At 44.2% G+C, this 15911-nt stretch overlaps 1 protein-coding gene across 8 annotated transcripts in view; it reads right to left on the bottom strand.

Annotated features, from left to right (window-relative positions):
- Positions 1 to 12152: 12152 nt before the first annotated feature.
- LOC149444320 (uncharacterized) overlaps positions 12153 to 15911 on the bottom strand; it is a 192075-nt gene continuing 188316 nt past the window's right edge. For all 8 annotated transcript variants that reach the window (XM_089654683.1, XM_089654688.1, XM_089654685.1 and 5 more), the window contains one exon: positions 12153 to 13936. In XM_089654683.1, the coding sequence (XP_089510809.1) occupies positions 13182 to 13936 (755 nt within the window). In that variant the 3' untranslated portion in view covers positions 12153 to 13181. The remainder of the gene's footprint in view (positions 13937 to 15911) is intronic.

Below are 15911 nucleotides of genomic sequence, written 5' to 3'. Positions count from 1 at the left end.
CCCTGTGTGCCTTGGCAAAAGGTCTAAAAATTGCCCAAAACATATATACAAGACAGCCGGTGGAACAAGCCTGCCGTTTAGTTGGAAAAAGCCACACAGTGTCAGGGCAGGAGCTGTGGAACGGACAGGCAGGCCTAGTGGCAGGGTCACACACTGACTGACGACAACCACCACCCACAGACCGGAGTCCCTCAGAGTCTAAATCCCAGGCTGCCCTTCACCAGGGCCCCTGATGGTGGGGATGGACTTGACGCAGCCAGGAACCAGGTCGCGGCCCCCGAGACACCCCAGCTGCGGTAATGGCCGCCGCCAATGGCGTGTAGCTGGTAGGAGCCAGATCAGACAATAGCATAGTCGGGCAGGCCGGGTCAACAACGGGACAAATGGTACAGAACAGTAGACAAGAATAACAGGTCACAGGCCGGGTTCAGCAACAGGAGGTCAGATCAAAGGAAACCGCAGAGAATGGTCTAGTCAAAAGCCGAGTCAGATTCCAGGAAAGTCACAAGAGTAAAAACAGCGCTGTTGCAACACAAACACACAAGACACAAATGCAAAGAGCATGTGCAGACAACAGGCTTATATGTGATCAACCACACCCCTCTGGGGGATGGACCGCAGAGGCCTGAAGGCATAAAAGACTCCCACCATGCTCTGCAGAAACCCAAGATGAATGCCAGCACATGGAGCAGCATAACCTCTGGGAAAAGGTAGGACCTTGACACACAGGTTTTCATTGTGCGCCATTACAATCTTCCAGCCTCTGGCATCCTGACCAGTGACATCATTAGTTGATAAGGAGGATGTTGGTTGCCTGCACAGCATCCTTGTTTGACTCTCCCCTGCCCCTCTCCATCAGTGCTGGGGTCACATTAACTCAGTGATGGAGAAAAACTGAAGAAGAGAAACACTGGAATACTAGTCAGTACCAGTGTGCTTTGGAAGAATAAATCACCTCTAATGTTGGGTGTCCTACATGTGTGGATGTTGCTGCGTTATATAAAACTATTAGAATTGTTTTTTACATTACAGAATGGGGTGCCTCAAGGCTGTCCATAATTTTAGAGGGTGTCTTGACTGAAATAAAAGGATGAGAAACACTGTTCTATACCGACATTTGCAGACACACTTCATGGTTATTCTAAACTCACTCTTAAGGCTCATTTACACTTGAATCTGGTGAAACACATTGCCAAAGCCAGAAAAGTGGCACAGCAGAGATTTTGCAAAAGTGTTTTCCATGCGTTCTAAAAGTGGCACAGCGCACGCCAAATCCATTTACCTGTCTTGATCCTGTATTTGAATTTAGTGCATGTTGCATCACTTTTAGAAGGCAGCAAGATCTGTCTCTGTATGCCATAAAGAAGTTGGTCTTAGCCACTTCCAGCCGACCTGTCACATATATGCGGCCTCTCAGAGGGTGGGTTTTAGCGCTGAGTGGCTGCATTATATGGGGCCCTAGGTAAATACTGTACTGTGAGCTTTCCCATCATGTGACCGCCAATCACAGCTGTCACATGATCAGAAAGCCTGCCTCCACCTCCCACCATTCAGATCCTGTTAAAGCAGAACCCCCCCCCCCCCAGCCTCTTGGGACAGATCACAGGTCCCAGAAGACTGCGGGACCAATCACAGAGCGCAGCAGAATTGCACATGTGCAGTGGGAAGCTGGCTGTGAAGCTGTAAGTCAGTCGATGCCCACAGTTAGGGCTGGTTCACACCATAGAAACGCAGTCCAGATGCGTTTCTGCACGTGTTTGATGTGTTCCGGTGGGTTTTTGATCCGTTTGACACGTTTTGGTGTTTTTTCCCGTTCAATTTAAATAAGAACATGTGTGTTCCAGTGCGTTTTGGTGTGTCCTGGTGCATTTTTGATGTGTTTTACTGTGCTCCAGTACAGTTCTGTGCAAGAAAAATGCAGCCTGCTCTACTTTTTTCTTCTGCAACCAGAACGCACTGGAACTGCAAGCACTGATGTGAACTATGACATTGACAACCATATAACCTACTTTCTGTACATTTTGGATGCAGAAAAAAAAAAGCACACTGAAATGCATGTAGTGTGAACTGGTCCTTAAGATGCCGAAGCCTGCACCCGGACACCAGCAAAGCGGTTAGCGATCTCCTTGTACATGTGCGCTCCATTGTGTTTTGGGTGCATTTTGGTGTGTCCTGGTGTGTTTGTGATGTATTTTACCGCGTTCCAGTACAGTTAGGTGCAGGAAAAAATGGAACCTGTAATACTTTTTTTTCTGCAACCGGAAAGCACCGGAACTGCAAGCACTGATGTGAGCTATGACATTGACAACCATATAACCTACTTTCTGTGCGTTCTTGATGCAAGAACAAAAGCAACTGAAATGCATGTAGTGGTTAGCGATCTCCTCAGACAGGTGCGTTCCAGTGTGCATTTTGGTGTGTTCTGGTGCGTTTTTGATGCATTTCAGTACAGTTCTGTCCAGGAAAAAATGCAGCCTGTTCTACTTTTTTCTACAACTGAAACTGCAAGCAATGATGTGAACTATGACATTGACAACCATATAACTTACTTTCTGTACATTTTGGATGGAGAAAAAAAAGCAACTGAAATGCAAGTAGTGGGAACTTGCCTCTAAGATGCTGCAACCTGTGCCCGAACACCAAAGAGATTAGTGTGGAGAAAGGGGTTAATTAGTTCCACTTTCATAATATGGGAACTGTCAGTATTTTATTGTGAATTTGGATCAGCGCAATGTAAAAGTAGCATATTTTCAAACTACCTGTATTAGGCGCAGGAATCGCTGATGGAATCAGAAGTGTAACAGATTCATGGTGAATATGGCGTCACACACTACCAGGAGGGATGGATGCCAGAAAAGTGACGTAACAGCTTTATTGAATTCCCTCCAAGGACATTTGCCCCCCATCCACATGCAAAGCCTGAAGGCACCCATTACTGGTGTGTATATAAACAGGGAGATGACAGGATCTGACAGAACACAAGAGATACATCACAAATACAGAGGTGAGGGCAGACCAATGGCAGACATGTAGGATGTGAGGAGTAATAATGAGCTGTTACTGACCAGGCAGTCGTAGTGAGCCAGGATACTGTTGTCAGTGGTGTTGTGCAGCCCTCCCACGTCTCCTCCAGCCTTCTTCCCACAGAAAGCACACATCTGCTCCGAAGTCTTAGCCATGGTGAGAAGAACAGCAACAATGGCAACAACAGCTCACTGTCTTTTCTGGCGCCAACAGGAAGCTGTCTCCTTCCTTCCCGCCCCTTTTACTTTCAGTTTCGTTTCTGAAGTAGGCGATAGAACAACATCATCTCTGCGTGTTCATTCCCCTCAGGCTGTGGCCGGGTTGACTGCTTGCAAATATCATCTGCATGGCCAGATATGAACAGATGCTTCACAAACACTCCATTTTCCAAGAATCCTTTCACAATGTCACTTTTACAGGCAAACCTCATCAGAAGCTGCATGAAAATGGGCCGATGTAAACAAACATGCGTCCTTTTATGGCTGCTTATCTCCGAGGGTGTCCAAGTTAGGGTTGTCACCTCATAACCTTACACGTATTAACCCCTTGCCCTCTAGAGGATTCACCCCCCTTCCTGACCAGGCCATTTTTTTGCGTTATGGTGCTGCGTTACTTTGACAATTGTGCGGTCATGCAGCGCTGCACCCAAATGAAATTTACGTCCTTTTTTGCCCCACAAATTGAGCTTTCTTTTGGTGGTATTTTATCTATGATTTTTTTGCGCTAAAAAAAAGACTGACAATTTTGAGAAATATTTTTGACTTTTTGCTATTAAACGTCCAGTAAAATCTTTTAAATGTAGGTCAAAATGTATTCTGCTATATGCCGTTGCAAAAAAAAAATCCCAGTACATTTAAATTAATTAGTTTACAAATGGCAGTACAGATACTGAGATTTTTTTTTTTAATTTTTGCTAGTAATGGCGCTGATCAGTGAATTGCTAGTATTGATTTAGGGACCTTAGATTGTACACCCCTTGAGGGTTAGGGAGTGATGTGAATGTACAATATATATATGTGTAAAGCGCTGCATAAATTGACAGCACTATATAAGTAACTGAAATAAATAAATGGCGCCGATCAGGACTGCAGCAGGCATTCTGACACTTGGGGAAACTGACTTGGTGTCACTGACATCCCCAGTGACACCAATGCAGTGATCAGTGCTAATAAAAAGCACTGACACTACTAATGGCACTGGGCAGGAAGGGGTTAACATGAGGGGCGATCAAAGGGTTAACTGTGCTGGGAGAGTTTTACTAGGGGGCAGTGTGCTGGTGCTTCACTGTACTCGCACTGCTTTAGATGGCTGTGCTTTTTTTTTTACTAGGAGCTGTGTCTGTGTGCTTCACTGTAAGCACACTGCTTTGCATGGCTGTGACACTGAGGGATTGACAGCCATGGCCACGAATGGAGCACGGGTAGGGCACGCGAGTGCGTCCCCTACCAAGAAATGCAAAATCACGTGTATATATATATGTGATTTTCTGCACCCCTGCCGCCCTGTAGCAGTACTTCTGCTATAGGGCAGACGGGAAGCAGTTAATTACACAGGTTATGAGGCCAATTTAATACATATAAAGTACTAAGGGCCAGTTCACACTATAGAAACGCAGTCCATATGCGTTCTGGACACGTTTTTGCATGCACGTTTTAGCGCATTTCGGTGCCTTTTTTATGCATTTCAGTTAGTTTTTTTCCCCCTCTCTTTTTCTTCAATTTAAATAGGGACATGTGCATTCCAGTGTATTTTTAGTGCATTGCAGTGCATTTTTGTATGCGTTTTACTGCATTCCAGTACAATTCTGTGCTGGAAAAATGCAGCCTGTTCTACTTTTTTTTTTTCTGTAACTGGAACACTCAAACTGCAAGCACTGATGTGAATTATGACATTGACAACCATATAACCTACTTTCTGTGCATTTTGGATGCAGAAAACAACTAACGCATGTAGTGTGAACTGGCCCTTAGTGAGTTTAATTATCACCTTAATCAGCCACAGAACCTGTGTAATTATGTGTTGGGGTTTTAAAGGGATGAGGTGGCAACCCTAACGTTTTCCTGAATGTAAATATGACAGATCAGCAAATATGTGCATGCCGGAAATTTGAATTTCGGATGCATTCATTCATTGATTAATTCCAAATTCAACAAAACAAATATGATGAAATTAAATTCGTTCCTTGTCATCAGCATTTGTTTTGTTTACTCTTCAGTCTGGGTAGATTCAAAGAATTTGCAGTTTTTGCTATATATTATTAAATTGGATGGATTTGAATCAGAAGAATTTGTTATTATTGGATGCTAGTCCAACCCAGCAAGTGAAATGGCATGAGCTGATTGGATAATATCAACTGGCATCATGTGCATCCAAATTACCGAATAGAATGAAATTCGGATCCATTCGTTATCTGAATCTCAATTTTCCTGACAAACTCCATGGCAGCATACGTATGGGTTGTTCCCGCCCTCTCTTATAGGACCCCACTCCCATAAATCTTTGCTCCTCGCCAGAGGCTGTGTTCCTTTTTTGTCCTCTTCCTATGGACCTAGTGCAAGTCTTATCTGGTTCCCGCATTCAAGATGGTCTGCAACCAAGGCCTGGCGAGCCTCCCTGGGAGATGCGAGGTGACGTGCCGCTTGTCAGTTCCACGGGTCCCCAGCTAAAGGCGGGGTATTGAATGCGGTGCCGGGAATGGTGGAGCAGGCGTCCCTTCATCAATTCCAGCGTTCCCCAGCTAATAGCGGGGTGGAAATGGGTGAGCAGGAGTTAGTGCCTGGAACAGCTCAGGTCTGCCAATGACGTGGCTAACAGTGGGTGGCCATGTAGCACCCCGAACAGGCGAGGCGGTCTCCAAGGCAGGTGGTCTTGGCTATTTGGGGTTGGTAAGATGTGCTCTGTGCCCGTTTGGGTCTCATTGTTGCTCCTTATTTCTTTCCTCATCTTTCCCTGCTGCTAGTGGGTGTCTGGAGCACAATGCCGCCACTGTCTGGTCCGAGCGGCCTCTCGCACACTGCGCACATGCGACCTGGCCTCAGAATGTGGCTTGGCTTCGCGTGTATGCAGTGTGGCAAAATGGCAGCATTTGGCGTATGCGCAGTACGGCGGCAGTGATATCATAGCTTTGGCGGAAAATTTAAACAGCTGTCAGAGCTGTTTTCTTTGGTAAATCCTGCGGCTGAGTGTGGCAGCTTCCCTAAGTGCTGTGGTACGCTGGGAAAGTCAGTGCCTGCTCCCTCCTACCTCCCCTGGTGGTCTGCTGGGATTCTACATGTCATGTTCTTTTTTTACAGCTTGGTTGCCTTTGCAGCTGACCTGGCATGGATGTGTCTCTCGTTCCTCCTCCAGGCATCACGTTAAGGGGCATTCCAGCCATTCCAGTAGGAAAACTTGCTGGTGGTGCGAATCTCAGATTCCTGACAAGAGGTCTTAATGTGACTTCTATTTTGTATGGACGACCGGCGAGAGCGAAAGTGCCAACCAACAGGTAGAGACTTTGGTCAGACGGGTTGTTCAAGAGTCCCTGAAGGAAATTGTGACTAGTTGAGCCCACAACCCATCAGTCGGGGTGTGCTTCCCTCCCAAAGAACTACAGAAGGGATGTGCCAAGACCAATGGCTGGGGGGAATAGGAGGCATAGCAGCCACCGTTCTTACGAACAGAAAACTAAATAACTAATTTTATTTCAGAGCAACTATTGAGTGAACCATAAGATGGAGCACATATTCAGCAAAGGTAGGAAATCAGCAACAAGGACATGTAAAGAAGTTATTGCCTGGAGTTCTGCTTTAAGGATCTTGAAGTTTGTAAACTTACATTTACATCCTTGAATTCTGTGACCTGTAGGCATTGCTGTGTCACACGAAAGGTGGAGTTTCAAGAGGCGGAGTCAGTACAGGAATCACAGCTTGCAATAGCAAAGTGCCACGGGATATGTAATCCTTAAATGAACGTAAACCGCAGAGGAGAAGCTGCAAAGCATGTTGGGAATCCAGGAAGTTGTGGAAAGAGATGACCAACAGACAGGGAGAACTCACAACATGGAAGGAAATTTTTCAAGTAAATATATATTGGATTGTCAAAAATAGCTATTTGTATTGTTATTACAATGCTGATGTTTTAAAATGAAAGCGTGTGCTGTGACCATGGATCTCCTTTAAGAATCAGAGGCCTATGTCTGGGAGGTTAAGTGGAAGAAGATAAAATTTTGGTGGAACGCATACGCAGTGTTTCACTTTCAGCGTCACAATAGCCTCAGCAGCACGCTGTTCCAGTCCTCCTGGTTCTCTACACAAAACAGATACTCTAAGACCTCTTTCCCACTGATCTGTTTTTTCCCACACAGGAATGTGCCTTTCAAGTCCTGCATGCTGCATTTTTGGTGGAAGATGCGCCTTCCATTGAAGTCAATGGGAAATGTATCACAAATGCACCCAGGATTCATTTTTATGTGTTTTTTGGGGTCGTGTGGCAAAAATATGCTGGCTGTTAAGGAGCGGGCACCCGCCGGCATCCTTAACAACCAGCGAACAGCTGATTGTAAAAGAGCTGGCACATGTCGGCTTCCTTAACAGTCAGTGGGTATGTAAACAATGCCCCTCGTGGTCACCAGTAGTAAAGTTCAGTCTTCCATCTGGTGGATATCGGTTCCTTCATCCCCACCTCCTCCCCTCAGATTCTGGGAGTAGATTCTCCCTCCTGTTCTGCCCACTGTCTCTCCACCTCCTCCTTCCTAGCATTACTCCTGCATAAGAGGAGATGGAACATGCTGACCCTTGCAAGGGAAGCATCACTGGTTTTTAAAGATGCCGGAGGGTTCCGTCTCCCTAGCAACCAATGAATAGCCAGTGAGCCAGCACCTGACTGTCTTTTTTTTTTTTTCCTTTTAGCTTTTGATGCGAGAAGGCAGTTAACAATGAAAATAGCCAAAACAAGCATACAGTTTGTCAGTAAAGTTTGAGAACCAGGTATCAGTGTGGCGTTGAAGGATGGACATGAAGAAACAAAGACGGATGGTGGTTGGTCTAACAACTAGCAGATAAGAGGAGATGCCTTAGCTGTTAAAGCATTAAATATATTTTAATTTTAATTGGAAGGTAGGATATCAATTGGAGAGTCATTGGTTAACAGTGTGGTTTGAAACCATTGTTTATATTGAAAACATTGTACTATCGATTGTTGGGTATCAGTAGGTAAGGTTTGAATGAAAGATTCCCAGATATTAAAGGATTTGTGAACCCATGATTTTTTTTATGTAAGGTCTCCACCCATTCATGTAGAAAATATAAGCAAGTTTGTAACAAAAAAATGGTGGGGGATTCTGGGTAGATCCGCATATGTAACATGGTTTTTCGTGCTCCAAGGGATATGACAATTAGGACTTGTTTATATCCTCTATAGATTTTAACACCTGGAATGCTGATTAGGCCAAAGAGTGACCATTCAGAGGTTAGAGGTAAGTAGTTTACTAAGTGTGTGATGGTATAATGCACAACTGTGTTTGAAAATCTGCAGTATTAACTTGTTGCCGATCGTAGATAGCCGAATGACGGCTGCACTGCGGCCGGCCAGTTCTGAGTGGACGTCATATGACGCTCCCCCAGAACGCGCTCTGGCGCGCACCCGGCGATCTCCGTGATTGCTGTGTCCTACGGACACAGCTGATCACGTGATGTGGTAAAAGGCCAATCACAACGGCCTTTTACCACCTGATCAGCGGTGTCCAATGACACGCTGATCAGAGGGAAATGCAAGTGCCGGTTCTCGGCTGCACTTTCCTCACGCTGTCAGATCGTGAGGAAAGTACTGCCGAGAACCGGCAGTTGTCAGAGCGGGGATCGGCACCGATCATCAGGGCACTGATGATCAGTGCCCTGATGATCGGTGCCCAGCAATGCCACCGCAAGTTCCGCCCACCTGTGCCCAGCAGTGCGCCCACTAGCTCCGCCCACCTGTGCCCAACAGTGCACCCACCTGTGCCCAGCAATGCACCCACCTGTGCCACTCTGCAATGTCACACACCTGTGCCCAGAAGTGCCACCTACCTGTGCCCAGCAGTGCCACCCACCTGTGCCCACCCACCAGTGCCCGCCCAGCAGTGCTGCCAGTCAGTGCCACCAGTCAGTGCCCAGCAGTGATGCCAGTCAGTGCCGTCTATCAGTACCCATCATCAGTGTCACCTATCAGTGCCGCCTATCAGTGCTGCACATTAGTGCCGCCTATCCGTGACACCTCATTAGTGCTGTCTATCAGTGCCGCCTATCCATGCCACCTCATTAGTGCTGCCTATCAGTGCCCATCAGTGCCGCCTATCAGTGCCCATCAGTGCTGCCTCATCAACACACATCAGTGAAGGAGAAAAATTACCTGTTTGAAAAATTTTATAATAGAAACAAAGAAACTTTTTTTTTTTCAAATTTTTGGCAATTTTTTATTTATAGCGCAAAAAGTAAAGCGCCCAGTGGCAATTAAATACCACCAAAAGAAAGCTCTATTTGTGAGAAAAAAATGATCACAATTTCATATGGTTACAATGTTGCATGACCGCGCAATTGTCAATCAAAGTGTGGCAGCGCTGAAAGCTGAAAATTGGCCTGGTAAATAAGGGGGTATAAGTGCCTGGTAGGCAAGTGGTTAAGGAGGCTGCGCTGCAGTGTGTAAGCACCCTAAAGTGGACCTAAATTCAAAATGTGAAGATGTGCTATGGAATAGGGAACATCTAGAAGGTTAAACCTAACAAGTAGCCTAAAAAATAAATCTACATTTTTTTTTTCCCCCTGTGCCTCCCATGTCATAACGGATTGGTCTGGCTCCACCCTCTTGACCCTTAGACAACCCTCCAGTCGTAGCAATGAAAGACTTCCTCATACCACAACATGGGTCCCTTTTTTCTGTCCTCTGCAAAGATTTTGGACACTGCAAAATGTTGATTCTCAGGCTCCCATTCCGCCCGGGTTCAACCTCTCTCCTGCTGAGGGGGCTGATGTTATTCCTAAATTAAGATAATCCTTCCAACCCGTGTTTCAGGATGTTTAAAATGGTGATAGGCTGGTAAAATTATGCTGCCTTTCTTATTAGGCCGTGTAGACATTTCTTTTTTTTTTTTAGCCTTCTTTCCTGCGTAACCTTCATCTCATTTTTCTTTCTCAGCAACCTTTGATGTAGGAGGCTGCCAAGATATCCAGGTGTGGAGTGTGAAATGGGTTGCCAACATTTTCTCGTAGCCCAGATCCCTGCATATATGCCAGGACCTTTTTCTCCCATTAGTGTTGTTCTTGCTTTGGTATGGGAGGCAGAGAGGGGCTTAAACGCTAAGTTCACCTTTTGGAATATGTTACATGTTCTGCCTATATTTAGGGTAGAACATGTATTATGTTCCAGCTCCTGCCTCTGATCCCCTGCTCAATGTGACAGCGGGCAGGGGATCTTCTCACTACATCCACTCACTTTTTGAAAAGAGCGTGGCTGTGTGAATGAACAAACTACAAGTACAGCCAGACATTGTGGCTGATGGCTTCTAGTTCTAAATGAAATGCAAGGGCGCTGAAGAGTGCTCTCATAGTTCAATCGCAAGCCCTGCAGCTTTCAAAGAGTCAATCCGCATGGAGGTACAGGCAGAAAGCTGCAGGGCTTGTTTGTGGAAGCCTGATATTGTACCCCTGATCTACTAATCATGGGCACAATGCTTTTCAGGCTCCTGCAGGAAGAAATAAGAAATGTACATTTTTATCTGCATAAACATGTGCATTTAATATTTTTTCTGGAAAGGTGAACTTATCCTTTAAGGTGGCTATAGATGGATTAAAATTTGGTCAGCTAAACAGGGACAGGCTGAATTTCAATCCATCTAGGGATATTCCCATTCCTGAGAAGTCAATCTAATGACTGGCTCCTCTCGAACAAGAATGTTAGAATATTCTGCTTCAATCAGTGCTACAGCCAATTCGCTTTCATAATGATTAGTGTATTCTGACAGCAGAGGAGTCCCTGCTGTCAGAACACAATAGGGTTGCTCATATATGGTTGTTGTTTTGTCCAGCCAGTTGGATGAACAAAAATTAACTGAACAGATTCTACGTGTGGATGGGGGACTCCTCCCCACTGTGTCATTGTATTCTGACAGTAGGGAGACTCCCCCATCGACAGAATACTTAGATCAGAGCTGCAGCCCATTCCCTGCAATGCTGAAGTAACTGATATTTTCCAGCAGTACCGTTTGCAAATAGTCAGTCAATATATCGACTTCTCATGAACGGAAACTGCCATACATGGATCCAAGTATGGCCAGCTTGACGCAGCAGAGAGGATTCCTCTATCTACCTCACTTGCGTGGATTGGGGGGGGGGGGGGAACTGACCCATGTATGCTTAACTTTACAAATTATGCCTCAGCATAGGATTGACCCATAGTTCACATTAGTGCGGCCCACGTTTGTGCGGGCAAGGCAACCCATTCATTTGAATTGGCTGCTGTGCCCAAGTTTCACACAGGGAAATAGTGCACCTTTTTCAAAACACATCCGCATGGGCTTTTTTGACCATTCGGTTTCTGTTCGGTTCCCACACCCGCGAACACACTGCAGGATGAGATGCATGGGGCTGCCATTCAGAATTAATGGCACCCTCCAGTCTCGCAAGAGAAATGCAATGCAGCTGCGTGTATCGCATAGATTCTCGCACCCGCACCCAGCCCGCAGTGTGTGGGCTAGTGTGAACCTAGCCTTAATGTGGAACTTCTATGACAATCAGAAGGTCTGGGTTTTTCTAGCCTCTCCCCCCAATTACAAATTACCTTCAAAAACCATTTGACAACCGATTGTGAAAAAAAACGCTAGCCTCAGCCTGCAGCACTCGGGAGGCACAGGTGATATCAACATGCTTTACCATGGTCACCAGGGAGAGCTGGATGCTCAATCTTGGCTTATTCATGAGGACTTCAGGACTGACTTTACTGATCTGTATACATTTTCCAGGTCAGTGACTCAAAGCATAATCAAGTCAGGATAAGAGCCAGAAAATTACATTTTCAGAAGGTCAGCATTGACAGAGCCCAAGCTCAAGGGCCTTCTATTAAGAGAAATAAAACTTTTCCCAATCATTTTTTTTTTTTTAAATTAACAACTTTTAAAATCAGTCAAATATTTGGCTTTTATTAGCTTCTTACATATATATTTTACACATCAGTGTACACCATCAAACAGTTCAAACTTATAAAACCACAATGTTAATAGCCCTTACAAATGTAACAAATTCAAAAATATAATTGCACAATACAGTATAAAAACAACAAACTAAAAACTAAAATATAAGATAAAATTTATTCCAAGGGCCTATGACAGAAATAAAGTTACTTGTGCAAAATATTTTTGGTCCTATGACACCAATCTAATCACCCTGATTGGTAGAAAGTTACCATGTGCATTGTACTCTGCACAGACCAATGTTCCTGCTTCACTTGGCATTTTCTGATAATAGTGCCCTTCAATACAGCACTGCTGCATGTGAAAACTCCCATTGTACTCAGTCATTCAGAAACAATATATCTATGTAGGGTTTTTCAGAATGGGAAAAGCTTTCCATCCTATTACAGAGGAAATTTTTCCCTCAAAAATAAAATGTTTATGCGAGACAGACACAGAATATTCTCCATTCCCCTTTATAACATGTTGCAATTAATTAATGTAAGCCAAATGTCAGTAAGATGTTAATACCATGCTACTAAGCAACTAAAAACTTTTAGTGCAGCTAAGCTCCTAAAACACAATAACCCTTAGCAACGAACCAGATTTCAGTTAGCTCAAGTTTAGAGAAGACTGAGCAATAGAGAAGGTATTGTAATTGGCTCCTATTTAATGGATCTAACAGAGAACCATTATATGAAATAGGACTTCATGTAAGCTTTCACAAAATGCATTCTCATTGAGTTTCTTGGTCCTGGTAAAAATGTTATTTTTGTAAGGAGAGTATCACCTTTTATCATATCCTCTAGGCAGTTATGTCAAAGTATATAATGTTCTATATCTGTGGCAGCCATCTATCGGTGTATGTCTCATACATTTCTTATGGCTATGGCTCTGGAGGAACAGCTTGTCCACTAAGTCTGGGGGAAGACAGATTTGTATATTGTGATACACAACCAGGGTTTGATGTAGACATTGTCTACTGATCCAAATCTGGTAAGAAGACCTTTAGAATAGATATTTGAGTGGCCACCTTTTTATCTTGCGGAACTTTCCTCAGAAACTGGAGTAGGTTTCTGGCGAAATCGGCATCTCCATCTTCGGTCTGCTGCTGCAATTGGCACTGTAAATTTTGCAGTTGAATATTCAGGACTTGCAAACTTGTTTTCATGGTCTTTAGCTGAATTTCTTCTGAAGTCCTATGTCTCCAAGAGGGGTTCTCAGGCAGAACTAGATCACTTCTGCTGCTTGCTGAAGGTGAAAATCGAGATGCTGCAGCCAATTCTGTTTCCATTCTGTCTATGTCTATACCTACAGTGCTTTGCTCTTTTCTGCTGCTCTCTGAAGAGGATTCACACGATTCACCTTGTACATCATCATGTTGTTCACCTCCAGAGATTTTCTCTGTCCTGTTGCTCTCTAAAGAGGATTCACATTGTATACCATTATGGTCTTTACCTTCAGAGCTTTCCTTTACTTTTCTCTTTACTGACAATGAAAATGTTTTGGAACATTCAGTTTCCACTTTATTACGGTCCTCATCTGTGGTGCATTGCCCTACTTTGTTGCTCGTATGGGATGGTTCAGGTGATTCAGGTTTCATCCCATCAGGGTCTTTATCTCTGGTGATTTCCTCTTGGTCTTTTACTTCTGTAGAAAAACCAACACTTTCTGAATCACTTTCACTGTAGGTTTCTCTGCTACTAGTCCTGGAATTGATCTTTGCCTGGTCATCTGTGAATGAAATATGCTATAACATAAATTGCTGTTTTTATTAGACTTTTTATCCACAGTACAATGACCAAAACCTTTGCCATGTAACCTCTGTAATTCTGCGCTGTGCAGTTCAGAGAACAATTTTAACTGGATGCATGTAACACCTACTACACCACACTGAGTGTTTCTTATTCTACTGATAGTCTTGCCTTTTGTCCCTAAGGAACACAGAACACCTTCTTTGCTATGGCTTTGCACCTTCTGAGAGAGCCAGCACCTATACAAGGTGCTGAGGCTAAGAAATTGGTCACTGAAGACCACAGAAGTAATGCATATTGGTGCCATCTCATAAGAACAATACGTTAAATTATATGTATGTTTGTGAGTTTTAATATGTGTGTTGCTAGAAATATTTTTTCTTTTAAAATGCTTGTAAACCTTGTTTTTTTTTTTTTTCTTATTTAAAATACTTACCTACTCTGTACAATGGTATTGCACAGAGCGGGCACGGTCCTCCTCTCCTTGGGTCCCCTGCCAGCGCTCTAGGCTCTTCACTTCTTTTCCATGTGCTACCATAGGAATCAATTTCCTATGCAGGCACATGTGTGGGCATGCTCCTGAGCTCTGCTCTGCATGTCCATTAAGATAATCCAAAGATATGGTACGCTACTCAAACAACCACCAAAATTCACCTGTAAAAATAAATATGAAGTACTCCCAATAAATTACAAAGTGCAATTGTGCAAAAAATATAAAAAACGGGACAGAAAAAACAGTGTTATAGGGAACAAATGATGTGTTTGCAAACCAAAGTCCATATAATAAAGTGCTTGATAAATGAGTCCAAATAACTACTGTGACGGAAATCAATCAACATACAAAAGTGTCAAATGTGTATCCTTCACCACGCACACACTATATTGCCAAAAGTATTGGGACGCCTGCCTTTACACACACATGAACTTTAATGGCATCCCAGTCTTAGTCCGTAGGGTTCAATACAGAGTTGGCCCACCCTTTGCAGCTATAACAGCTTCAACTCTTCTGGGAAGGCTGTCCACAAAGTGTAGGAGAGTGTCTATGGGAATGTTTAACCATTCTCCCAGAGGCGCATTTGCAAGGTTAGGAGTTTATGTCGGATGAGAAGGCCTGGCTCGAAGTCTCTGCTCTAATTCATCCCCAAGGTGTTCTATCGGGTTGAGGTCAGGATTCTGTGCAGAGGCCAGTCAAGTTCCTTCACCCCAAACTCCCTCATCCATGTCTATATGGACCTTGCTTTGAGCACTGGTGCGCAGTCATGTTGGAACAGGAAGGGGCCACGCCCAAACTGTTCCACAAAGTTGGGAGCATGAAATTATCCAAAATGTCTTGGTATGTTGGTAGGCTTGGATGCAGCTGCTCAGCCAAGAAGACCCATTCCATGAAGCTCTCTACACACTGTTGTGCCAATCTGAAGGCCGTAAGAAGTTTGGAGGTCTTTAGCTATTGACTCTGCAGACAGTTGGCAATATCTGCACACGCATGTGCTGACCCCACTCTATCATTTTACGTGGCCTACCCCTTTGTGGTTGAGTTGCTGTTGTTCCCAGTTGCTTCCACTTTGTTATAATACCACTAACAGTTGACCGTAGAATATTTAGTAGCAAGGAAATTTCACGGATGGACTTCTTGCACAGGTGGCAACCTCATGGTACCACGCTTGAGTTCAATGAGCTCCTGAGAGCGACCCCTTCTTTCACAAATGTTTGTAGAAGCAGTCTGCATGCCTAGGTGCTTGATTTTATACACTTGTGCCATGGAGGTGATTGGAACACCTGAATCCAATGATTTGGAGGAGTGTCCAAATACGTTTGGTAATATAGTGCATCTAGCCTGTTACCAAATGGTTTGATCTCAGATTAAGTCCTCATGCAAACTGCTAAATATAGCAGGACCCCAAAAAATTCTTCAAATATATTAAAAGTAAAAAGGTCCGGTCTGAGCATGTAGGCCC

This window comes from Staurois parvus, unplaced genomic scaffold (assembly GCF_062004578.1).
Source record: "Staurois parvus isolate SC_StPar_1 unplaced genomic scaffold, SC_StPar_1.0 ptg000789l, whole genome shotgun sequence".
Taxonomy (NCBI): domain Eukaryota; kingdom Metazoa; phylum Chordata; class Amphibia; order Anura; family Ranidae; genus Staurois; species Staurois parvus.
Note: the sequence above shows the minus strand (reverse complement) of the source record. Positions and strands in the feature narration are given on the sequence as shown.